At 35.3% G+C, this 26,606-nt stretch overlaps 1 protein-coding gene across 2 annotated transcripts in view; it reads left to right on the forward strand.

Moving 5' to 3' along the window:
- The window catches only part of TBC1D19 (TBC1 domain family member 19), a 151,608-nt gene that overhangs the window by 42,937 nt on the left and 82,065 nt on the right, over positions 1–26,606 (forward strand). For both annotated transcript variants that reach the window (XM_027544218.1, XM_027544217.1), the window contains exons 5-9: positions 10,902–10,976; positions 12,026–12,089; positions 13,266–13,312; positions 17,169–17,279; positions 25,865–25,937. In XM_027544218.1, the coding sequence (XP_027400019.1) occupies positions 10,902–10,976; positions 12,026–12,089; positions 13,266–13,312; positions 17,169–17,279; positions 25,865–25,937 (370 nt within the window). The remainder of the gene's footprint in view (positions 1–10,901; positions 10,977–12,025; positions 12,090–13,265; positions 13,313–17,168; positions 17,280–25,864; positions 25,938–26,606) is intronic.

Below are 26,606 nucleotides of genomic sequence, written 5' to 3' on the forward strand. Positions count from 1 at the left end.
ATCAGAGTCTTTTCCAATGAGTCAACTGTTCGCTTGAGGTGGCCAAAGTACTGGAGTTTCAGCTTTAGCATCATTCCTTCCCAAGAAATCCCAGGGCTGATCTCCTTGAGAATGGACTGGTTGGATCTCCTTGCAGTCCAAGGGACTCTCAAGAGTCTTCTCCAACACCACAGTTCAAAAGCATCAATTCTTCGGCGCTCAGCCTTCTTCACAGTCCAACTCTCACATCCATACATGACCACAGGAAAAACCATAGCCTTGAGTAGACAGACCTTTGTTGGCAAAGTAATGTCTCTGCTTTTCAATACGCTATCTAGGTTGGTCATAACTTTCCTTCCAAGGAGTAAGTGTCTTTTAATTTCATGGCTGCAGTCACCATCTGCACTGATTTTGGAGCCCAAAAAAATAAAGTCTGACACTGTTTCCACTGTTTCCCCATCTATTTCCCATGAAGTGATGGGACCGGATGCCATGATCTTTGTTTTCTGAATGTTGATCTTTAAGCCAACTTTTTCACTCTCCACTTTCACTTTCATCAAGAGGCTTTTGAGTTCCTCTTCACTTTCTGCCATAAGGGTGGTGTCATCTGCATATCTGAGGTTATTGATATTTCTCCCGGCAATCTTGATTCCAGCTTGTGTTTCTTCCAGTCCAGCATTTCTCATGATGTACTCTGCATATAAGTTAAATAAGCAAGGTGACAATATACAGCCTTAACGTACTCCTTTTCCTATTTGGAACTAGTCTGTTGTTCCATGTCCAGTTCTAACTGTTGCTTCCTGACCTGCATACAGATTTCTCAAGAGGCAGGTCAGGTGGGCTGGTATTCCCATCTCTTGAAGAATTTTCCACAGTTTATTGTGATCCACACAGTCAAAGGCTTTGGCATAGTCAATAAAACAGAAGTAGATGTTTTTCTGGAACTCTCTTGCTTTTTCCATGATCCAGTGGATGTTGGCAATTTGATCTCTGGTTCCTCTGTCTTTTCTAAAACCAGCTTGAAGGAAGTCACAGTTCATACTTAAGGAAGAGAAATTATGTTCTACCTCCCTGAGCAGGGGAATATCTACAAAAAGTATTTAGAATTCTTCTGCATCGGAGAGTTGTCTTCTCTCCCCCATTTATTTACTTATTCAGTCATTTATTTGTATCAATATAGACTCATGAATATTTATTAGATACTTTGGTTTTTAATCTAATGCTCCTTAATTTTGCTTACAATTTCTTTTGGTGTGTTAATGGCTCAGAGAGGCTCTTCAGTAGAGAAACAGTTTAATTTTTATTTAACCTAGTGCTGTTCAGACGTATGTGACATATTTCCATGTAAAGTACTTTGGGAACTACTTTGCTACACCTTTCACAGAAAGCAGTATTTGAAGAAATTTATATGCAGTGTGATAAATCTAAATTCACAAGTTTACATGTGAAATAATAGTAGTAAGCACATAGAGCTCTAATTATGTGCCAGGTACCATTCAAGTATTCACTCATTTAATATTTATGTCGACTGTATGAGATGAGTTACATTTATGGTCTCAGAGAGTGCCAGCTTCACAAAACTACTAAGTGGAAGACTTGGAATTTGAACTTGGACAGCCACTCCAGAATTTGCACTACCTGATTCTTTTCAGCCTTTCTGTATCCAGTCCAGAAATGCTCAAACTCAGGATGAGCTGTGTGGTTGAATTTATCCTGTTTTCTGTCAATCCAGTAACCTTAGTAAAGTTGAGAATTTTGCTAGTTTCATATTACTTCAATTATCATCTCCTTCCTAACTGGTCCTTCTGCCTTCTGTATTGTCACTCCATTTCTTAAAACTTCCAAGACTTTTAGGATAGAGCTTCAGTTCCTTACTTTTGCTTAAAAATCTATACATTATCTTGCCCCATTTTACTGTTCAGGTCTCATCCCTTGCCTTCTCTTACTGTCCCTCCCCTTCCTGCCACTCCATTTCCACACACAGGTACCTTCTCTCTCTCTTCATCTCCTTGGTGTCCTCCAGCAGGAGAACCTGTGCTCATACCGTCACTCCTACCCCAGACTGCCTCCCCTCGAACCCCACGTGTTTCTGGCTAACTTCTACACATTTTTCAGGTATTGGGTTAGATGATGGTTTCTTTAGGAAGGCTTTCTGACCCCTCGCTCTCAGATACGCAGATACTTTTCCTGTATCTCCAGTCCTCCACACGAGAGGCACCCTGACCTTCCTATCACAATACTTGGGTTGTCTGTATGATCACTAGATTCTGTAGAGCAGAACCAGTGTCTCTCTTCCCGCATTGTATCTGCAACCTCTGGCATGGTGCCCGGCCCATGGTAGACACTCAATAGATTTTTTTTTTTTTAAATGATGAATGAATTACATAATGAAAAGTGGAAATGTTCCCTTTAGGAAAATATTTATACCCTTATTTTGAGTAACTTCACTTCTTGAGCCTTCTCTAAAGAAAAAAATCAGAGATAATAGTAAAAAATTTAAAGGCATCTAAAGAAAGCAATAGGGCCTGCTTAAATGTAACAGCGAATCTCCAAAAGACAGTTTTACACAGGCATCAAAAATGGCATTTTCAGAGAAGTATAATGAGGTGACAGAGAAGGCAATGGCACCCCACTCCAGTACTCTTGCCTGGAAAATCCCATGGACGGAGGAGCCTGGTAGGCTGCAGTCCCTGGGGTCGCTAAGAGTCGAACACGACTGAGTGACTTCACTTTCACTTTTCACTTTGATGCATTGGAGAAGGAAATGGCAACCCACTCCAGTGTTCTTGCCTGGAGAATCCCAGGGACGGGGGAGCCTGGTGGGCTGCCGTCTATGGGGTCGCACAGAGTCGGACACGACTGAAGTGACTTAGCAGTAGCAGCAGCATAATGAGGTGAAATTGCATATGATATAATCTCCATTCAAAAAAGCAAACTATAAAACAATATAATTCTACTTTAATTAAGTGTATATATATCCAAGTGCATATATACACACATATACATCTCAGTTGTACACATACATGCATAGAAAAAATGAAGAGAATAAAGTGGTAACACTGGTTATTTTTGACTGGTGGAAATTTATGAGTGCTTATTTATTATTTTATTCTTTATATATTATATGGTTTTTCATATTATCTTGAATAAATGTATATTCTTTATTATCATAGAATTACTAAAGCCTTTTTCCATTAGAAAGCTGGGTTATTATTATTTTGTTTTACTTTATTCATTTCAGTGTGAAGAAAGTAATTTAAACTTATGAAAAAATTTTATAATTTCATAAGTTTTGCATGCTGTGTATTTGTTACATTGTTTTTAATGACTTATTTATTTTCATTACTATGAAAAAGAAGCAAGATGATAATAATACCCATTTAAAGATTTCAGTAGAATTGCAATTCTTTTGAGAATCTTTTACCTCTCATGGCTTAGAAACTACCTTATTTATAAAATTCTTGAAATCCTTTGAGTTAATACCATAGTTTTCAATTATTAGGGAAACTGATTAGAAAGCAACAATAATTTCATTTAGAGAGGATATGGGTTTAAGTAAAAGGTAATGTCTTTCTATTTAAACATTTTAAATGTAAAAGACCATCCATTTTCCTTTTAAATAACATTTTAAAAAATCTTTATTTTGTAAGTCGTTGGGATAGAAACTTTTACTTTCTTCTTATTTTATATTGGCGCACTATCATTTTTCAATAACTTATTTGCTACTTCAACTTTTTATTGGGTGCTAGGTACACACTGAAATTTTTATTTAAATAATAGCATAGCATCAACTATGAATTTTTAGCATTTATCTTTGAGACGTAGGGCTTATTTATTCATTTCCACAGGTAGAGAAAAATTATGTACCTATAGAACTGGAGCTGGAGCTAGAGTGGACTTTCACATTTATCCAGTCTAACCTCTGGAGCTCATCTCCTTTTGATGGAGAACTGGAAACAAGAAATTCACAATTTTAACCCATTTTGACTAAGTCTTTTAATTGTTGGAAAGTTTCGTTAAATGGTTATAAGCTCCTTATAACATTTACTCACTGGTCTGAGCTTTGTGCTTTGTAGATATAAAGCATTGAATACATGATAATCAGTGAGACAAAGAAATGAATAAATACCACTTAATCAAGATTAGAGTTCTTTAGGGAACCTAAAGGATGACCCCACTTAAAAACAGCCGCTTGCTTCATCTTGGATTTCCCCTCATTGTCAGGATATTCTGTTACTGTTTCTAATGTCTGTGGAAATGATTTTGTTGACTAAGACTTTTATGAAATGACTTCTGACCATCTGACTGAAGTTCTTGCAAAGAGTACCTTGGAAAATTCCTGACAACCTTTCATAGATATGGAACAGGGAATAGGGAAGACAAGGCCAACCACTGGGGTCACTCTTCTTTCATTATTTCAGGATGTGATGTGTTCTGTGGACAGCTAGAAGTTGTGATATACCTAGCTTCCTATTGCGTGCCTATTGTTTTACATTTTTATGGTTTTTTATGTATAGATTGGTATAGCCCTAATGAACTTTTTGCAACTTATCCATATTATTTGTTTCTGTCTTATCCTTCTCACCCTCACTACAGGGATAGCTGTTTTATTCATCTTTTAATGGCATATGTTTAATAAGAGCCCAGTAAATATTTGTTGAATCAATATATTTTCCTTATTTGAAAACTCAGCTATTAACCTCATGTCCACCTGTTCTAGCCTTAAAATTTTGAATTTTCTGAGTTGAACATCCTTTTCCTCTTTCTCTCAGTTTTTCATCTTGTTCTTTCTTCTCTTCTGGATCATTTCCACGTTTTTGCTTTAGTTGTGGAACACAATAAAAAATGATGAATAAAGTTTTGTTCAGCATTGCTTTAGTTCTTAATATTCTTTTCCATTCTACTCTCAGGTGTTGTTTTAAAAAGTTTCCCATTTGTAAAAATGAGGGTAATGATACATTACTCACAGGATTAATAAAATAACATATGGTAAACACATGTAAGTCACTTAGCTCTATTTTTTTCATTCAGAATGCTTGCTTCTAATATCTAATTTCTTTTTTAAAAGATTTTATTGGAGTATAGTTGATTTACAATGTTGTGTTAGCTTCTGCTCTTCAGCAAGGTGAATGAGTTCTATACATATACATATATCCACTGTTTTTTAGATTTTTTTCCCATATAGAGAATTACAGAGTATCAAGAAGAGTTCCCTATGCCATACAGTAGGTCCTTATTAGTTTATTATTGTTGTTAATCACTAAGTCATGTCCGACTCTTTGCAACCACATGGACTGCAGCATGCCAGGCTTCCCTGCCCTTCACTGTCTCCTGGAGTTTGCCCCAATTCATGTCCATTGAGTCAGTGATGGTATCTAACCATCTCATCCTCTGCTGCCCGCTTCTCCTTTGCCTTGAATCTTTCCCAGCATCAGGGTCTTTTCCAATTATTTGGCTCTTTGGATCAGGTCTATTTTATATGTAGTAGTTTGTATATGTCTATCTCAATCTCCCAATTTATCCCTCCCCTCACTTATTCTCTGGTAACCATAAGTTTGTTTTCTCTAATTTCTTTTCTGTGAAATTTTTTTCTTAAGTAGTTTCTCTGTATATTACATCTAACATTAAATTTGGTAAGTTGAAATACTTGGTAAGTGGGATAGTTATTTAGGAGAACTGTGATTTATCACTTAAAGTTTTACTTTGTCAAAACTCCTGAAGAGATGTTTTTGTCAGAGTGATTTTCTAAAGAATAAGTTAAATATGCTTCAGAATATCTTATTAACATATAATTATAGAAAGTATTCTATTTTAAATGGACTTTATGTCTGTGTTTTCAGTAGGTTTTATGCTGTATTAAAATTATGTATTGCAGTCTTACAAATATGTACGGTATATATTATGAGCCACACATTGATGTCTGTTGTAACTTTTATTTTTATATCTGAGAGTTATTTTCTTTTTATCAACTCAGGAGTCCTCTTATTAGTGGTTGAAAATGATAATTTTTGTAATCATAATTCAATAGCTAGAAATTTAGTTCTTTTATATAATAGGATACATAATAAAAAATCAGGGATTGGATTTTTAATCTTTATGCAAGTTTTATTTTTATAGTAATGACTGAATTAAAATTCAGTTCAGTTCAGTCACTCAATTATGTCCGACTCATTGTGACCCCATGGACTGCAGCACACCAGACTTCTCTGTCCATCACCAGCTCCCAGAGCCTACTCAAACTCATGTCCATCACGTCAGTGATGCCATTCGACCATCTCATCCTCTGTCATCCCCTTCTCCTCCCACCTTCAGTCTTTCCCAGCATGAGGATCTTTTCAAATGAGTCAGTTCTTCACATCAGGTGAAGTATTGGAGGTTCAGCTTCAGCATCAGTCCTTCCAATGAATATTCAGGACTGATCTCCTTTAGGATGGACTGGTTGGATCTCTTTGCAATCCAAGGAACTCTCAAGAGTTTTCCAACACCACAGTTCAAAAGCATCAGTTCTTCGGTGCTCACTTTCTTTATAGTCTAACTCTCATATCTGTACAGAACTACTGGGAAAACCATAGCCTTGACTAGATGGACCTCTGTTGGTAAAGTAATGTCTCTGCTTTTAAATATGCTGTCTAGGTTGGTCATAGGTTTTCTTCCAAGGAGCAAGTGTCTTTTAATTTCATGGCTGCAGTGATTTTGGAGCCCAAAACAATAAAGTCTGACACTGTTTCCTCATCTATTTGCCGTAAAGTGATGGGACCAGATGCCATGTTTTCTGAATGGTGAGTTTTAAGCCAACTTTTTCACTCTCCTCTTTCACTTTCATCAAGAGGCTCTTTAGTTCTCCTTTGCTTTCTGCCATAAGGGTGGTGTCGTCTGCATATCTGAAATTATTGATATTTCTCCCGGCGATCTTGATTCCAGCTTGTGCTTCATCCGGCCCAGCGTTTTACATGATGGACTCTGCATATACGTTTAAATAAGCGGGGTGACAATATACAGCCTTGATGTACTCCTTTCCCAATTTGGAACCAGTCTGTTTGTTCCATGTCTAGTTCTAACTGTTGCTTCTTGACCTGCATACAGGTTTCTCAAGAGGCAGTTCAGGTGGTCTGGTATTCCCATCTCTTTCAGAATTTTCCACAGTTGATTGTGATCCACACAGTCAAAGGCTTTGGCATAGTCAATAAAGCAAAAGTAAATGTTTTTCTGGAACTCTCTTGCTTTTTCTAGGATCTAGCAGATATTGGCAATTTGATCTCTTGTTCTACCTTTTCTAAATCCAGCTTGAACATCTGGAAGTTCATGGTTCCTGTACTGTTGAAGCCTGGCTTGAAGAATTTTGAGCATTACTTTGCTAGTGTGTGAGATGAGTACAATTGTGTGGTAGTTTGAGCATTCTTTGTCATTGCCCTTCTTTGGGACTGGAATGAAACGGACCTTTTCCAGTCCTGTGGCCACTGCTGAGTTTTCCAGATTTGCTGGCATATTGAGTGCAACACTTTCACAACACCATATTCTAGGATTTGAAATAGCTCAACTGGAATTCTTCACCTCCACTAGCTTTGTTTGTAGTGATGCTTCCTAAGGCCCACTTGACTTCACATCCCAGGATGTCTGGCTCTAGGTGAGTGATCACACCATTGTGGTTATCTGGGTCATGAAGATCTTTTTTGTCTATTCCTCTGTGTATTCTTGCCACCTCTTCTTAATATCTTCTGTTTCTGTTAGGTCCATACCATTTCTGTCCTTTATTGTGCTCATAATAGCATGAAATGTTCCCTTGGGGTCTCTAATTTTCTTGAAGAGATCTCTAGTCTTTCCCATTCTATTGTTTTCCTCTATTTCTTTGCATTGATCACTGAGGAAGGCTTCCTTATCTCTCCTTGCTATTCCCTGGAAATCTGCATTCAAATGGGTATATCTTTCCTTTTCTCCTTTGCCTTTAGCTTCTCTTCTTTTCTCAGCTATTTGTAAGGCCTCCTCAGACAACCATTTTGCCTTTTTGCGTTTCTTTTCTTGGGGATGGTCTTGATCACTGCCTCCTGTACAATGTCATGAACCTCCGTCCATAGTTCTTCAGGCACTCTATCAGATCTAATCCCTTTAATCTATTTGTCACCTCTACTGTATGATTGTAAGGGATTTGATTTAGGTCATACTTGAGTGGTCTAGTGGTTTTCCCTACTTTCTTCAATTTAAGTCTGAATTTGGCAATAAGGAGTTCATGATCTGAGCCACAGTCAGCTCCTGGTCTTGTTTTTGCTTACTGTATAGAGCTTCTCCATCTTTGTCTGCAAAGAATATAATCAATCTGATTTCGGTGTTGACCATCTGGTGATGTCCATGTGTAGAGTCTTCTCTTGTGTTGTTAAGGTTCTAATACTTGCTCCCCCAACCCCCACAATCTGGATTTGAGGGAGCAAGTGGCAGAAAGCTTATTAAAGGAAATTACTTTTAAGCCAAGATATGAAAGTTGAGTTAGATTTTTCCAGATAAATTTGGGATAAGAATGTTGAGGGTGGAAGTGGGTTGTATTATACTAACTAAAGTTTGGTCATGAATAATATACCCAAATATATTTGAAGTCCTGCATCTAAGAGAACTCTTTATAGGAAAAAGAAAAGAGAGAGAAAAAAATTGAAAACAAACTAGTAAACAGAATTAGTTTGGACTGTATTTTATGAAATTTATTGAGTATTCTTTTATTCTTGAAAACCTATTTCTATATATTTAGTAAACTAAGTCTTATGCATTTCACACAGCTTTGTATTTCTCTTATAGATGATTTTTTTCCTGTTCATTCATTACTTTGGCAGTTGTACCAAAATTTTTCTAAATACTTGCAGCATAACTAAGAGTAGAAATCTGTTCAATTATTGAAAACTTATTATGTGCTCGATAAAGTGTGATATGTGCTATGATAGGTGAAGGAAGAGATATTGTGAGAATCTGTAGGCAAAGGCACTAATATTATCTGAGTGGGGGCCAGGTAAGAGCAGGCTTAATAGAGGTGAAGACCTGAATGGTGAATATAATTTATTCAGATAACATAGGAATAAGTATGTTGGGATAAGAGTAGAGCATGGAGAGTTTATTCCAGATAGAGAGTAATATATCTAGATACGTATGTTAATGAAGAAACTCTGAATAATGATAGCTGTAGTAAAAACTATCAGTTATTGAATGATTATTATCATTGTGTCACTGTTCAAAGTACTTTACATCTTTAATTTTTATAGCAATCACGTAAAGGAGGTATTATTATTCTATTTAATATTATCTGATTTTAGCTGTCTTTTATAGATAATATAATATATAGTTATCTCCATTTCTCCTCATTTGGTCTAAATTTTGGAGCTTTGGTATTATTCTGTTTTTTGTGAGTCAGAAGTGGCCAGTGCTAAAAGACCAAAAAATTATGGTGTTTTAACTTGGCATTAAAGAGAATAATTTACTGAAGTATGATGTATACGGATGATCAATTTATGACTGACCATTAAAGTTAACTTATTATTTCAAGTTTATGACAAATACCAGGGACAAAGAAGAATGTAATCGATATGGTGAGAAAACAGTGAGACCAATCTAGATTGTGACACATTCCAAAAGACATCTGCCTTGGACTGCTCAAAAAAGCCAGTATGAAAAAGAAAAGGAGAAAAGCACACTAGATTAAGCTATACAGAAAGAGACATAACAACCAAATGTAATGCATTAATTTTTAATGGATCCAGGATTTAAAAAGATATAAAGACATTTTGGGGGATAATTGGAAATTATTGAATATGGGCTAAGATGATATGAAATATTATTTTTAGTTTTCTCAGGTGTCATAGTGGTATTGTGGTTATGTAAGAGAAGGTTCTTATTCTTTTTTTTTGAAACCTGGACAGTCATTTTATTACATTACTTGATGCTATAAATTCCTTGCTATTTCATTATCCTACTTTATTTTTTTTAATTTAATTTTATTTAACTTTACAATATTGTATTGGTTTTGCCATATATCAAAATGAATCTGCCACAGGTATACATGTGTTCCCCATCCTGAACCCTCCTCCCTCCTCCCTCCCCATACCCTCACTCTGGGTCATCCCAGTGCACCAGCCCCAAGCATCCGGTATCATGCATGGACCCTGGACTGGCGACTCGTTTCATATATGATATTATACATATTTCAATGCCATTCTCCCAAATCATCCCACCCTCTCCCTCTCCCACAGAGTCCATAAGACTGTTCTATACATCAGTGTCTCTTTTGCTGTCTCGAATACAGGGTTATTGTTACCATCTTTCTAAATTCCATATATATGCGTTAGTATACTGTATTGGTGTTTTTCCTTCTGGCTTACTTCACTCTGTATAATAGGCTCCAGTTTCATCCACCTCATTAGAACTGATTCAAATGTATTCTTTTTAATAGCTGAGTAATACTCCATTGTGTATATGTACCACAGCTAGGTTCTTATTCTTAAAAAATTCATAGTGAAGTATTTAGGGTGAAAGATGTTTGGAAAATTACAATATAATAATTTCTATAAAATTTTATTTTACTAGGTCATTAATGGGAGTCTCAAGTATGAAAGATTTATAAAGTACTTAAATATAACTTACCTTTTTTTAAAAATCTGCTATTTCCACATCTGACTTGTTGATTTATTTTTTTAATCTATCTTCATTCCAATCCTCCACTAGAATGTCAGTTCCATGAGGATGGAGACATTTTGTTATTCACAGCACTAAGGATAGTATCTGGCACATAGTAGGCAGTAATCAATATTTGTTGAGTAATCTAGTGAATAAGATAACCAATCTCAAGCAACTTCACCATTTCTATATAACTCATAATGTCTTTAATTTTTTAAAAATCACTTTTGGCACTGTTAACCAAAAATAATAATAGACTGTTCCTTATGTTTCAGGGAAGTTGGGAAAAAAGAATTTTGAAGAGTTTAAATAGTATGTGCACTGAACTGAGTATTCCATTGGCACGAAAGGTACTTTTAACACTTAAGTATTTTATTGTGAATCATGCACTAGCAAGCATCATGAAATTATAACTGTTAGGCAGATTTATCTTTTTTTTTTGTTACTGGTATACAGCTTTTTGAAACCAAAGTCTATAAAAGGTAAATTATGTGGATGTATTTTATATAGTTTTCTATTGCATATGCTATAATGCTTTTTGTAAAAAAAAAAAAAAAACCTGTATCAAGAATAAATATAGGCTGTACAGTACAGATTATTTGGAGATTTGTCTGTAAAGGTTATAAATGCACTTTAAAGATTTTAATTACCTTTAGTCTCCTTACCCGAATGATTTATCATCTCTCTAGAACTATTTAGATCTAATACTCAACATTTATCTGTAGTTCTGGGCTTTGATAGGGGAGAGATGAAAAGGAGAGAAAAGCCACGTGAGCAATGTTCTGGGTCTTTTATAGCTGTTCAAGAGTAGGAGTGAACAAGTTTCTCTTCACTTCATCCTCCCTACACCTATTTATTCCCTGCTGTTGGACAAGATATAGTGAATGTACATTGGATAATATCCAAGCACAAGTCACTGAAGGCACCAGAAGGATGGTGTAAAAGAGGATAAATTTATATGAAAAACTGTCTAAATATGTAGTATTGTGTAATATACTGTCTTTCATATAGGAAGATGATGCTACTGACTCACAGTCACACTCTCTTGGCCAGCCCCCTTGTGATGCATTTCTGAGATTGCTGGATGGGGTGAGAGATGTAGTATGTGGCTGAGGAGCAGTCTTTCTTTGTGAAATTTTACTGGCCAGCACATGTCATTTGCCTTCTATTTTAGACTCATTAGTACCATATTCTAACCGAGCCATTAAGACTGCATACAATGTAATAGTTAAATAACATTAAATGTAATTCCCAGAAAAGCTAATCATATGTAATGAAATTATTTTTTCTTGTGTTATGGTAGCTTATATAAGCTTTTAGATAAGGTATTGATTCTTATTTTTCAGCTGCATTGCTTAACTTCACAAAACGAAACCAATTTTAAAATTACCTTTTTTAGAGGCCAGTTGGAGAACAGAAAGAACTTCTCAATAAATGGAATGAAATGGGAACCGATGAACCAGGTACATATGAAAAAAATATTTTCAAAATGTGGTAGTGGGAAAAAAATTGTTCTTTTAATTGTGGATCCAAAATAACATTATTAACAAGTTCTTTTTGGAAAGATAGCAACTTCCCTTCTCACTGATTTATTATCATCTTTTTTTTTTTTTTTTGCTTAAACTTCTACTTTGCAGTTTAAAAATTCCCAGCTTTAGTCACTGTGCTCCGTTATTTTGAGAATATTTAAATCAGTTATTTTTTTAATCAGCATTTGAAAACATTTTTATGAAAGGATAAATTAGAATCATTCAGTGGATTTCTTAGGCTCATAATTAAGATAAATCTCAAGCTTTAATTACATTGAGATGTTAAAATGTGTTACATTTTGAAAAGTTTTAAGACCTTTAAAATGTTTTAAAATGTTTTTAAGAATTTATTTTGGTTCATTTTAATGTTTAAAATTGAGTCTATCAATTTTAAAAAACATTTAATGAGTGATAAATATATGTATAAATTAATTATTGATATATGTAAAATAATTGTTTAGGTAGACATGTACATAATTCTTCACCACTCTTTCTTAAAAAATAGCTGGGGCCTGGGGAGGTTGCAGAAAATTTTGAGCCATCATAAAGGAAGCAGTGTGTTATAGAAATTCAGAAGGAAGAATAGTTCAATATAACCTGAGGCTTCCGCAGTGGTTCAGTGGTAAAGAGTTCTCCTGCAATGTAGGAGATGCAGGTTCGATCCCTGAGTGGGGAGTCGCATTTAAGCATGCATGCACAAAGGAAGCAGTGTATTATAGAAAGTTCAAAAGGGAGAGCAGTTCAGTACAACTACAGATTCACTGAGAATTTATTGTTTGTGTTCTAAGTACTTTGAGAATTCTCATGTAGAACTTTCATATGATATTGACATTGTTTTCCAATTCAATTACAAATGCTCCATTACAAATTTATGGAAGAGAGGACTCTTCAATTTCTTCTAGAATATGCTATCTAGACTATCAAGGGAAGGGACTTTCTGTTTTTGTTAGTACAGTGCTTAACACAGTGTATGACAAATAATTGATATTCTGCAAATGTTTGAATTAACCTAGCTGCATAACAATATGAAAGAACCGTTATAATTTATTATTATTAAGGATTTGTATATTGTAACCGAAATTCTACTTTAATCTGTCTTATTAATTCTAGATTTAAGCCTTTTCAGACCTGTTTATGCACCTAAGGATTTTCTTGAGGTAGGTTCTGTTGGTTAAATATATGTATATTAATGAGGTAAAAATGCAAAAGAAATGATGATATTAAAAAACATCTCCAGGCAGAAGAATCACCATATAAGAAGCCCCAGAGCCATGAAAGCAATGGAATAACCTTATCAGATTTGTGTTTGGAAATTGCTCTGGGAAAATACATGGTAGTGTGGAAAGATTAGAGGGAAGTAAATCAAGAAGATTTGATTAAAAATTAGCGACTATAAATCATGTAGCCTGCTGGCTAGCACAATAGGTGCTCAGTGAATCTTTTTCTTTTTTCTTTTTCTCCCTGTTGTAGCAGTTCAGACAAGGCATGATAAAGGTTTGAACTAAGAGAACAGCATTCAAAATGGAAAGACATCAACAGACTTGAATTTAACAAGATGAGAATTTAACAGATTTTTAAAAAGATTTGGGAATTTATTAGATCTAGGGAGTATGAGAAAAAGAAAAGATAAAGATGACCTTTAAGTGTCTAGGTTGGATAACTAGGCAGAGTTAACTTAAGATACAGAATACAGAAAGAGACACAGGTCCATTAGTGAAGATGATGCACTTAATTAAGTTTGAGAGGGTATTGACATTGAAGAGGAACTCTTTAGTAGGCAGTTAGAACTCACTCATTATTTTAATTCACTCATCTTTAATTCCATTTTTTTCTCTTGTACCTTATATGTAATCCACCAGGAAATCCTTTCAGCTTTACGTTTGAAGTATGTCCAGAATCCATTCACTTCTCATCACTGCCATTCCTAAGTTGCTGATCCAAGCTGCCATCTCTTGTCTGGACTATTTCAGAGGCCTCTTAATTGCTCTTACTGCTTCTACACTTCCCCACCTAGAATTTATTTTTAGCAGAGTTTCTAGAGGAAGCCTTGTAAATACTATTCTGAAGAAGCCACTCTTCTGGTATCCAGTGGCTTCTTATCTCATTCTACTTAAAACCCAAAGTCATGACAGTGGCCTAAAACACCCTATTTGATCTGATACCCATCACCTCTCTGAGTTCATCTCCCATTACTTTTCCTCCTGATTTTTCTACTCCAGCTGCTTTAGCTTGCTTACTTTCTCCTGGCTTTCTCCCATTTGAGGGTCTTTGCTCCTTGTTTTCTCTGCCTGCATTGCTTTTCCCCGAGATACTTGTGTGTCCATTCCCTCACATTCCCTTATGTCTTTGCTTAAATGTCATATTCTCAGCATAAACAATATGGTCAATAGTATTGTAATAACTTTGGAGAGATACAGACTTATTGTGGTGATAATTTTATAGTGTATGCAAATGTCAAATCACTTTTAGTACAGTCTGAAACTCACACAATATTGTATGTCAACTGTATTTCAGTTTAAAAAAGAACATTCATGGGAAAAATTTAAACATATACACACACAAAAAAATGTTACCTTCTCACCAGATCCTTCCCTGGCTCACCTCTTGGAACTCCTTATAACCCTTTTCTGCTTTGTTTTTCTCCATAACCTTCAGCATCATATAACATACTGATTTCCTATTTTGCCTATTGCCGCCTTTATTCTGTAACATGGAAGCTTTGTTCCCCGCTGCAACAGTCACACAGAGCCAAATCAGATAACTGAGAAGACATACAAGATTTCAGCCACAAGGATACACCCACATAAAGCTTTCTTTCAGCAAGAGAAAGAAAGCACATGCAAATACAAAGAAATAGAAATTTCCAGTCCCAGCTCCTTTCTCAGTAACACAGGATGCACTTTGCAGCCCTTTCTCAGTTACACAGGATGCACTTTGCCTTTGGGTTATGAATCACCAAGGTACGTGCAAGATACAAGTTACAGCACAAGCTTTCTAATGAGTCTTTTATACCCTACTGGTAATTCAGGTACAAACTATCAATCTATACATTTTCAATAAACAGTAAATAAATTGATATGGAATGCCTCCAGGGGACATTAAGTAGCACATTATAAATGACTAGTTAGTGCATTTCATCCCATTTTGGCCAAGGGTCACTGCTAGATGTCCCTGAAGCTAAGATAGGAGCTACCACAAACCAGCTGCAAGTTGATCCTGTCCTAAACTACTCTCTCTCAAACAGGTGTAACAGTGCTTACCACATAGTTGCTCAGTAAATAAGTGTTGAGTGAATGAGTAAATGAATGATTTAATCTTTTGCATTTTTTTTTTCTGAACCTGTTTTCTCAGATACAAGTTTGCCAGCATTGTTAGAAATCATTTCGAGCCTTTTAGAATTATAAACAGTCTCCTTTTAACTTAAAAGAGAAGTTACTTTGTTTTGAAACTGCCTTTATACTGCTAGTGTTATTTCTCTTAGATTATTAAAGGTTTCTCTCAAACTCATCCCTTTCCTAGCACTTAAATTTCATATAATTCTTATATAATTAACTTTATGTTTTCTTCTTAATAATCATAGCACTCTGTTTACTTAAGGACTATTGCTAAATTGATTCTTTTATTAGTCATACTGAGATTCTTCTTTAGCTCAAGAAAAGTTTTCTATAATCACTTCCTTATCGTTTCTGCTTTTCTAATATTTTTTTCTTTTCTATTGCCCATGTATTCATAGTTTTTCTTTTCAATTCTATGTTTTTAAGTTTTCCATGCACTGTGATCCCTTATTTGCATAATTAGACTAAAATTGTATTGTGCTATATTAGTCTATATTTAACACTGTTGGTTCTTTGCTAAAACATTTTTAAAAAATAAATTCCTTTGATATTTTTAGCTTTGATTTAGTGTTTGAAATTTTAGGCAACTCTTTTGCACTTGTGATATATTTAATTTTGTCAGCCATTAGTTATCAGGTTATTAATGCCTACTTCAGATATGCTGGTGTTTCTGTCATTATAATCTTCACTGAATTCTTGGTTTCTTTCCCTTCAGAGTTGCAGTTTAAAAATATTTTTGGAAATTATTATTATTTTCTCCCTAAAATACATGTTGTTAGAAAAATAAGAAAACACATATAAGAAGAAAATTTAAAACAAAAATTACTTATAATATCATCATACAGCAATAAACACTACTGTAATTTTTAATTTAATAAACATTGTGTTATTTATTAATTGTGGCATATTTAACTATATTTTATATACATAAAACATAATTTATATAGGTAATTTCCTCTACCGTAATGTTTAAGTAGTCTTAAACATCTTAAATGTCTAGTATTGAATGTCTTAAAATATTAAATGCATAATATTTTTCTGTTATAAACAACACTTCCTTTACCTTTTTTTTGCACTATCTCTGCAAGCAGTTTTAATTATTTCCATAATCATACTCACAGGAGTGAGATTCATAGATTAAAGGATACGCAAATATCCAAGATTTTTAATTTTGAAAAATATTTCTTGTTAGTTTGGCTTCTGAAAAAGTTTTTTTTTACCTTTGGATTTGATTTAGAAGCAATACCATATGATGTTATTCCACTGTCTTTCTAGAAACTTTTCAGCATCTATTTTTAAAAGTGTTAGAGTTGGTTCTGAAGTTTTTCCCTGGCAAATACTGAAATCAAGCAGTTTAAATTTTTCTGTCATTTTTCCTTGTAAAATATTATATTCAAACAATTTTAATTTTTTCGTAACATCAAAAAGTTTTTCTTTATAACTGAAATTTTAACTTTTTAGTATTTGATAGGTCATCTGTTGGAATATTAAATTGAAAACATGTTTATGGTATTTCAACATTTTAACTCAATTTTATAGTGTTCAGAATGTGATTAAAGTATAAGCATAACCCAAATAATTTTTAATTTTGTGATATACTAAGAATATCACTGCCAATTTTATAAGTGTGAATTTTGTATAAAGAAACTAACCAATTTCGTTGGATTTGTTTTTAAAGGTATTAATTAATCTTCGCAACCCAAATTATGAAAGTGGTGATTCTCTTAGTTTCAGGACTCATTTGGGTTTAATCCAAGTTCCTCTCAAAGTAAAAGACATCCCTGAATTGGTAAGTATAGGTAGTTCAAAATAAATTAATATATTTTAGAGGGTAACCATTGGAAAAATATTTTAGTTCAACATATATTTAAAGTAGTAGGACAATCTGCTCACTAAATAAATGAATAAAGTGAAAATTTTCTTTTTTATTGTAAATATGTTCTGTAGAGAGTGAGTTGCTTTGCTAGTAGGATTAAAGGTGAGTTTTCATTGACCTATAAATGCTTTTGCTTAATTCTTATTTTAATAAACAGCATAGACTCATAAGACCTCTTATTGGGATTTCAGTGCCTGATGTGTAGCTATAAAACTGATTGAAACAAATTGTGAATTTTATTTAAAAATTTTAAGGAATATACATTCATTTATTTCAACCAACCTTTCTTTAAGCTCCTAATATGGAAGACACTGAGGGAGATAAAAGAACATAAGATGAGTTAAAGACTATCTTTGCTCTGCAGATTGTCACATTTTGGTAAGGAAATTAGTTTTAAAATAGAATAATTGTAGTAAAGTGGAGAGATTTCCTTACAAAGAAGTTAAGAAATTACCACCAGTCTTTCTTTTGTTAATTACCCCAAAATAGTAAGGAGCGCAGAAATGTAAATATTGTCTTTGGTGAAACTAAGAAACAACTAAATTTTAAAGTATTAACATAGAGAACTGATGGGAGAATGAGGAATGACTCAGACGTGAAGAAGAAGATCAAGCCTTATTGCTTCTGAAAGGTGGGAGGTATGGATGAGAAGTGTGATGGTAATCAATTTATTACCTTTCAGCTCCAAATCTACCTTTTAAAAAAATTGAACTATGGTTGCTTTACAATATTGTATTAGTTTTAGGTGTACAGCAAAGTGATTTAGTTACATACACACAGATATACACACATACTGTTTTTCAGGTTCTTTTCCATTATAGGTTATTACAAGATATTGAATATAGTTCCCAGTACTATATAGTAAATCCTGTTATTTATCTATTTTATATATAGTAGTGCATATATGTTAATCTCATACTCCTAATTTATCCCTACCTCTCTCTTTCTCCCTTTTGTAACTGTAAGTTTGTTTTCCATGTCTGTGAGTCTATTTCTGTTTTGTAAGGAAGTTCATTTGTTTTATTTTTTGAGATTCTACATATAAGTGATATAGTATTTGTCTGACTTATTTCACTTAGTATGATAATCTCTAGATCCATCCATGTTGCTGTAAATGGCAATATTTTGTTCTTTTTCATGGCCAAGTAATATTCCTTTGTGCATCTATATACCACATCTTCTTTATACATTCATCTGTTGATGCACACTTAGGTTGCTTCCATGTCTTGGTTGTTATAAATTGTGCTGCTATGATTTGATTTAGAGTTTTTGTCTTTTCTTGATATATGCACAGGAGTGGGATTGCTAGATCATATCATGAATCTATTTTTAGTTTTTTAAGGAACTTCCATACTGTTTTCCATAGTGGCTGCACCAAATTACATTCCTACCAACAGTGTAGCAGAGTTCCCTTTTCTCCACACCCTCTCCAGCATTTATTATTTATAGACTTTTTGGTGATGACCATTCTGACCATTTGTGGTTTGCAAACCTACCTTTTTTTTTTTTAAATCCTGTTTTATTATACTGGAGCTGGACCTTGTAAACATTTCCTTTTTGCCAACTAGCTTGACATTAGGCTTTGTCAGTAGCGGATTCTGGAGAGACATTGCAAGACCATAGTAGGATAAAGGGACTTGCCATGTACAGAAGCCAGCAGATCAGCAAACAGAAGACCCAGTAGTATTCAACTTAGCAGCCCTTAGTCAACCAGCTCCAGCCTGTACTCACTGGCAAGATTGTTCTTCACCTCTGGTCTGCATGTTCCTGGGGTAGGCACACCCTCTCCTTAAAAGTCTGAATCTCAGTTTTGAGGACGCGGGGGACCTTTCCTGAGTTATTCCTTCCTTTGTTCACTCTCCTTCAGCCTAGAAGCCACAGTTGCTTTCTGCACTTGTTAATTCTGTTTTTCCCTGTTCACACTTCTGATATGGTTTCTATTTCTTGACTGGACTCTAACTGATACAAGAAACCAGATGATTTTCTCCCTGGAACTTTGCAAAGAATGAGGAATTGGAGATACCACATGTGATAGAAGGCATTGAGGAGACATAGAGATTGTATAAAAGGGTTTAGATCCCCAGGCTTGTCCCATCCTTCATTTTCTGGTGACTCCTCCTCCCCAACAGGAGACCAGAGGTATATATAATCATTGCAGAAAGGCCATGAACTCAGAGACCTCAAATGTAGAGCTGAATAGGAATGAAGCATTGTATTGAAAACAAGAATTAAGTGAAGGTTGACCAAAAGAAAGAAGGTGAAAGCTGGCTGTCTATAAATAAATTTTTCAGACTAAAGCCCATCATACTCTGCCCAGGCCTCACAGACAGAGATTCCAGTCAATTGTTCATTGCCTCAATCCGAAATATGACTGACCAGCCTAGGCTCTCCAGATATTTGAAATTTTACAATTTGAAAAGCACAGCTCAAAACTAAAACAGACCCTGCAGAGAAAAATAAGGAAGAAGAAATAGCCAATTTAGGAAATGAGTAATTATTATGACCACCAATATAGTTACTTCAGGTTTGAATTTACGTCTACACTTGCAGGATACAATAGGCCAAAACCTGGTATAAGGCTCAATTAGATTTGTAGAGAGATACAGAACAGAAAACATGGCATGTCAATATATCATGTAGATCTTCATTGGAAGTCCTTACAGCTACCAGCTGCTACTTCCTAGCCCCTACAAGGAATGCTTGCACATGGAAGTAACAAGGTTATGTAGGTACAGCATAGGAAAATCTCACACGCAATGGGAACTGTTTCTTGTAATGCACATGAGCACAGTTTCCAAGTCCTCTCAAGAGGCACACCAGGTAGCTAAGGCCTGTGTTTTCCAATAGGTTCTTTAGTCCACTTACAGTCCTTCATTTCAGATGAAATGTAACAGTCAAGTGTCATTTTTTTTTTCCAGTAAATTATATTGCTGGTTATGTAGCTGGCTTTCCTCTCCACAATTTTTTTTTCATAATCCAGTACATTTTCAGGGCAACAGTGCTGAGAGAAGGTAAATACAAAGTAATCTTCACGTGGACAAAGAGGTTAACCTTTTGTTAACTGTATCTTCCCAATAGAAGACTTAAAGGAAACATTAATATTCTCAGAGAGAAGATATTACTCATGAAACAGGAACAGAATTTCATTAGAATAACAAAACAAGACATTAGAAAGTGAAAAAGAGCTTTTAGGGATCAAAAATATGATGTGCAAAAAAAATGGGTAGAGAGTTAGGGAAATAAAAAATATGGTGTACAAAAAAAATCAGTAGAAAGCCCAGGAAATCTCTATCAGAAGACAGTGTAAAAGCAAAAAGCCAATGAGATGAAAAATAAATGGGAAAAGATTTGTTTAATTAGATGGTCAGTCCAGATGGGCTGACACCTGGCCAGTAGGAGTTCCAGAAAGAGAATACAGAAGCCAAGGAGTTAAAAAAATTCAAGAACTGAAAGACAGGAATCTTCATTATGAAAAGACCTACCCAGTACCCAGTTCTATGAATGAAAGAAGACCCATAGCAAGGCACCTGAAAAGGAGAAGACTAAAAACTTTTTATGGAAGAACAGAGTATATATAATGTTTCAGGCATCAGAGTGGCATCTGACTTCTCAGCAGGAAGACTGGAAGCCAGAGGATTTTTAAGTAAAGCCTTTAAAAATCTAAATGAATTCAAGCCTAGAATTCTGTATATAACCACCAGTCAATCAAATGTGAAGTTGAAGTATCTGTTTTCAGATGTACATGACCTAAAATATTCTAATTCATGGAGCTATTGGTAGAAATGCTCTAAAACAAGATCATAAACAAAAAGAGTGAAATAGAGGATCTAGGAAATGGGATTTCCAACCTAAGAGTAGAATAAGTTCCAGAATGCCAGTGAAGAGAATTTCCAGGCCTGTCTGTGCAACAGGACCAGAGCAGAGCAATCCATATTGGAGCAGGAGGTTGTAGGGTTCCATGATGAGAACTTGCAAGAAAAACCCCAAAAATATAGATGACCTGATGACGTGCTAACCACATGCAGAAGGGAGGAGGGAGAGGTAAGTAGAGAAAATGCATAAGTGAAAAAGTATGGACTGTATGGAAAAAAGTACAAGAAAGGAAACATTTGTAACATACTACATTCCTCAGCAGTGAGTAATATTGAAATAATAATAACAACAAACTCTTAATATAGATGTAATTAAGCATTGATATATACATATATTGGAATGATAGAGGGAGGAAAAGAGAATGTACTGAGCTAAAAATCCACATTTATCACTAACAGATTTAATAGTTATTTGAAACTGCTAAATTTAGAATAGCAGAATGTACCTGTTACTTGAAATATGGATGTGTGTTTGTTTGCTTTTTGGCCATGCTGCATGGTTTATTGGGATCTTAGTTGCCCAGCCAGGGATTGAACCCAGGCCCTTGGCAGTGAGAGGGTGGATTCCTAACCCTTGGACCACCAGAGGATTTCCAAAATATGGATATGAATACCAGGAAAAATGCTGAAAGTGGTTGTTCCTGCGTAGTGGAATAATTGTGATTGTGTGTATTTGTGTGTTGAAGAGGAGTGCATAAATAGGGAACTAATGTTTTGTTATGGTTGTTGTTAAGTCTTTTAGCTGATTTGACTTATGTTTAATGTATGTAAAGATAGCATAGCATGGTGGTTAGATAATTAGATTCTGAAGCCAACTAACCTAGTTTAACCTCTTGCTGTACCACTCACTGATTGTGTGACCTTGGGCAGGTTTTCTTAACCTTGAGCTTTAGTTTTCTTGTTCAATATATGGATAATAGTATCTCATAAAAGTATTGATCAATATCTTAAGATATGTTATGGGTTGACTTGTGGCCCCCCCAAAAGTTATGTTGAATCCTGACCTCCAATACCTGTAAATGTGACCTCATTTAAAATAGGACCCTTGCAGGTGCAATGAAATCAAGATGATGTCTTACTGGAGTAGGGTGAGCTCAAAATCCAATATGACTGGTGTCCTTAAAAGAAGAGGAGAAGAGAGACTCACAAGGAGAATGTAGTATGACAGGAAGAGATTGGAGTGTTGCATGTATAAGCCAGGGAACACCAGCAATTGTCAGCAACACCAGAAGCTAAGAGAAAGACATGGAACAGATTCTTTCCTGGACCCTTCAGGGAAAGCATGATCTTGTTAACATTTTGAACTAATAGCCTCCAGAACTGTGAGAAACTGGGAGTTTCTATTGTTTAAAGTGAAAGTGAAGTTGCTCAGTCGTATCCAACTCTTTGTGACCCCATGGACTGTAGCCTGCCAGGCTCCTCTGTCCATGGGATTTTCTAGGCAAGAATACTGGAATGGGTTGCCATTTCCTTTTCCAGGGGATCTACCTGACCCAGGAATCTAACCTGGGTTTCCTGCATTGCAGGCAGATGCTTACTGTCTGAGCCACCAGGGAAGCACCCTTCTGTTTTTTAAAGCTAGCCAAGGCAATGGCACCCCACTCCAGTACTCTTGCCTGGAAAATCCCATGGACGGAGGAGCCTGGTGGGCTGCAGTTCATGGGGTCGCTAAGAGTCGGACATGACTGAGCAACTTCATTTTCACTTTTCACTTTCATGCATTGGAGAAGGAAATGGCAACCCATTCCAGTGTTCTTGCCTGGAGAATCCCAGGGACGGGGGAGCCTGGTGGGCTACCGTCTATGGGGTCGCACAGAGTCACACACGACTGAAGCGACTTAGCAGCAGCAGCAGCAATTAATGGTACTTTTTAAAATGGCAGCCTTAAGAAATTAATATATAAATATAAAGCATATAAGCGGTCCTTGAAACATAGTAAGCAGTAAATGTTAAGCATTAGTACTATAACTGTCATAAAAAACTATTTTTAAGACATTATTTTAAAAGATGTTAGAAGTCCTCTTAGGAGAGGTTTATACAAAGTGATATGGCTGTATAGAAGAGGAAGTGGCAGATTCTTCTCATGAAGTGTAGAAGGTCTTCTCAGAGGTACTGACATTTGAAATAGTTTGAGGGCGTTTGCTAGGTAAAGAAGCAGGAAATGATGATTTATGAAAAGGTTTCAGTTCAGTTCATTCGCTCAGTCGTGTCCGACTCTTGCAACCCCATGAATCGCAGCACGCCAGGCCTCCCTGTCCATCACCAACTCCCGGAGTTCACCCAGACTCACATCCACCGAGTCGGTGATGCCATCCAGCCATCTCATCTTCTGTCGTCCCCTTCTCCTCCTGCCCCCAGTCCGTCCCAGCATTAGAGTCTTTTCTAGTGAGTCAACTCTTCACATGAGGTAGCCAAAGTACTGGAGTTTCAGCTTTAGCATCATTCCTTCCCAAGAAATCCCAGGGCTGATCTCCTTTAGAATGGACTGGTTGGATCTCCTTGCAGTCCAAGGGACTCTCAAGAGTCTTCTCCAACACCACAGTTCAAAAGCATCAATTCTTTGGTGCTCAGCTTTACATGTTGTAAGTGGGACTAATTATGCCTTCTGTCTGTCTGAGGGGACCTGGAGCTGGTGTAGATAAATTCTTAGCTATTGGAGAATCAGAATCCTGTGACCGATTTTCAAAAAACTGTGACCATACTTAATGTCTTCAGGCATTAGGGATGGTTGTCCCCATTTCCTGAATCATGTGGCTGCTGATAATGGTTCTACCTCCAGAGTGCATGGTATATCTGTAACCCTGGTCTGTCTGTGTGAGTACTGAACTTGGTGAGACTCAGTGAGTCTTATATGATCCTATAATAGATGGCCCTCAAACCTAGCTCACAGTGTTATGCAGACTCATGCATATTAAAAAGGATTTTTTTTGAGGTATAGTTGATGTACAATATTACATAAGTTTCAGGTGTACAACGTGTTGATTCACAATTTTTAAAGGTGATATACTTCATTTATAGTTATAAAATATTGACTATATTCCCTGTGTTGTACAATATATTCTTGTAGCTTATTTACTTTATATGTAGTAGTTTATATCTCTTAATCCTGTACCTCTATCTTGCCGAAAGGGAATTTCTTGAAACCAAAATGTATTAACTCTAAAGAGAAGTTGCACACTAATTCCTGTTCAGTCAGGTACAGGCAGCAGGTTGGAACTAGAGCTCAGTAGAGTGGTTCACTATTTATTAACTCCCCCTTGTTACATGTCACTAAGCACTGTGCTAAGTATTGGAGGTGCAAATGTGTGTAAGAGATAGGACTGTCTTCCAAGAGCTTCAGGCTAGTGAGGAAATGGACAGTAAAAAGATAATTTCAATACTATGTAATTATATGCTTTGATAGAGGTTGCAGAAAAGGTAATACATGTTCATAAAGAAGAAAATCTGAGATTAGGGCCCAGGGTTTCCCTGGTGGCTCAGACAGTAAAGAATCTGCCTGCAATGCAGGAGACCCAGGTTTAATCCCTGGGTCAGGAAGATCCCCTGGAGAAGGGAATGGTTACCCACTCCAGTATTCTTGCCTGGAGAATTCCATGGACAGAAGAGCCTGGCAGGCTATTGTCCATAGGGTCACAGAGTCAGACACGACTGAGTGACTAACACTTACACTACTGATATAGAATAAAAAATAGTCCAAAGCAGTAAATTTTTATCTCTTTAGTTACCAAAATTGGTAACATAAGTTGCAGTGCTTTTTTAAGATATAGATAAAAATCAAGTTTTTAGTTAAAAGATTGAAATATAATGACACTTATTTAAAATCTATAAAAAAATAAAATATATGTTATGCTGAATAACTGTTTTATGAGGGACACAAATCACTAATTTAAATAATCATAGATAATTATGAAGGATTAAAACTAATTCCATTTTTAAAGAAGAAGGAAGTTTGGTTTTAGCAATTAGAATAATGACAAAAGACTGAGGCAAGTATTAATAGAAATATTTAATTACTTAGGGAATAAAAATAATGTGAATACTATGAGGTTCTTATGTATTTAAAAAAACAGACAAACAGGGTTACTTTCCTTAGGCATTAGTAGATAAGTAGAGGAAGTCTGGAGAATAAATCTAATTTATTCTTATTTTAGCAGAGCACTTGATAGTCTAATTTTACTTAAAAATTAATTTAAGTTGTTTTGGATATTTGCAGTGTTTATTTGATTAAGAGCTGAGTGAAATACAGTACCATACAAAGCACAGATACAGAATTATATTGGTAATTTTAGACAATGAATTTAGAAAATAAAATTTATAAGTACTGCATGTGCTATTTGTATATGTATGTTTAAAGAAAGATTTGAATGTTATTAGTTCTTTACTCAAAAGAGTAATTAGTCTTTACTTTTACTGACTAGTTTGTTATCTGAAAAGGGAAAATTTTGGAGTAAAGCATTACTATTTAAAGGTTCAATAATATCGTTTTCTTTTTTAGATATTTGAATGAAGCAAAGATTTATTTTACATTGTGATTTTCATTTAAGTTGATGTCTAGGTGAAGATTATCTTTTAAATAACGTGTAGAAAAGTCTGAGATGTATGGTAATTCTGTGTGTTATTTTTCAGAAAGAATTCTTTGTAGAACTTGGCTTAACTACAGGACAGCTGGGTATAGATGACTCTACACAAGTGCCTCCTGGTTAGTATTTCTCCCATATGGCATATAATAAATGAAAATGAGAGTTAGATAAAACAAGGTTTATCTTGTCATTTCCAAATTAATCTAGTAACTTTTTAATATCTGTCAACTAACATGCTTTTTGCCTCTCCTTGGTTACTATTAATTATTGTATAGAATCTTGTATATTTATTAGCCTTCAACTAGATATTGTCTTTTTACTTGAGGGTCTTTAAAACAACTTTGAAAACCCCTAGGACATACACAAGTCATTTTGTTGGTAACATTTTCATTGGCAGCACTCGTGGCTCCCTTTATTTGCCGTCACCATCTTTATTATTTTTCATATCACCGAGTTAAATGAACACTGACATTCTATCTTGTATAAACAAACACAGGTTTTAAACGTGGTGTGTTTTCATCTAGAACATTTCCCCAACATCTCTTTTCTTGTGCCTAAATGCCAATATTTTCATAAAAGACTGGATTAATATTTAATCATAATAAACAAGAAATAAAAATTGACTTAAAATGTGGAAGGTCTATATTGTTGTACTAATTATCATAGACAGGAGCCATGGGGCTGCTCTTGTCTTTTCCTCTGCCACTGGCTACTTGTGTGACTTGGAAAAGTCACTTTGTATTTTGGGACTTGTTTCTTCCACTGTAAGATAAGGAAGTTGGCCACTT

This window comes from Bos indicus x Bos taurus, chromosome 6 (genome assembly GCF_003369695.1).
Source record: "Bos indicus x Bos taurus breed Angus x Brahman F1 hybrid chromosome 6, Bos_hybrid_MaternalHap_v2.0, whole genome shotgun sequence".
NCBI lineage: Eukaryota > Metazoa > Chordata > Mammalia > Artiodactyla > Bovidae > Bos > Bos indicus x Bos taurus.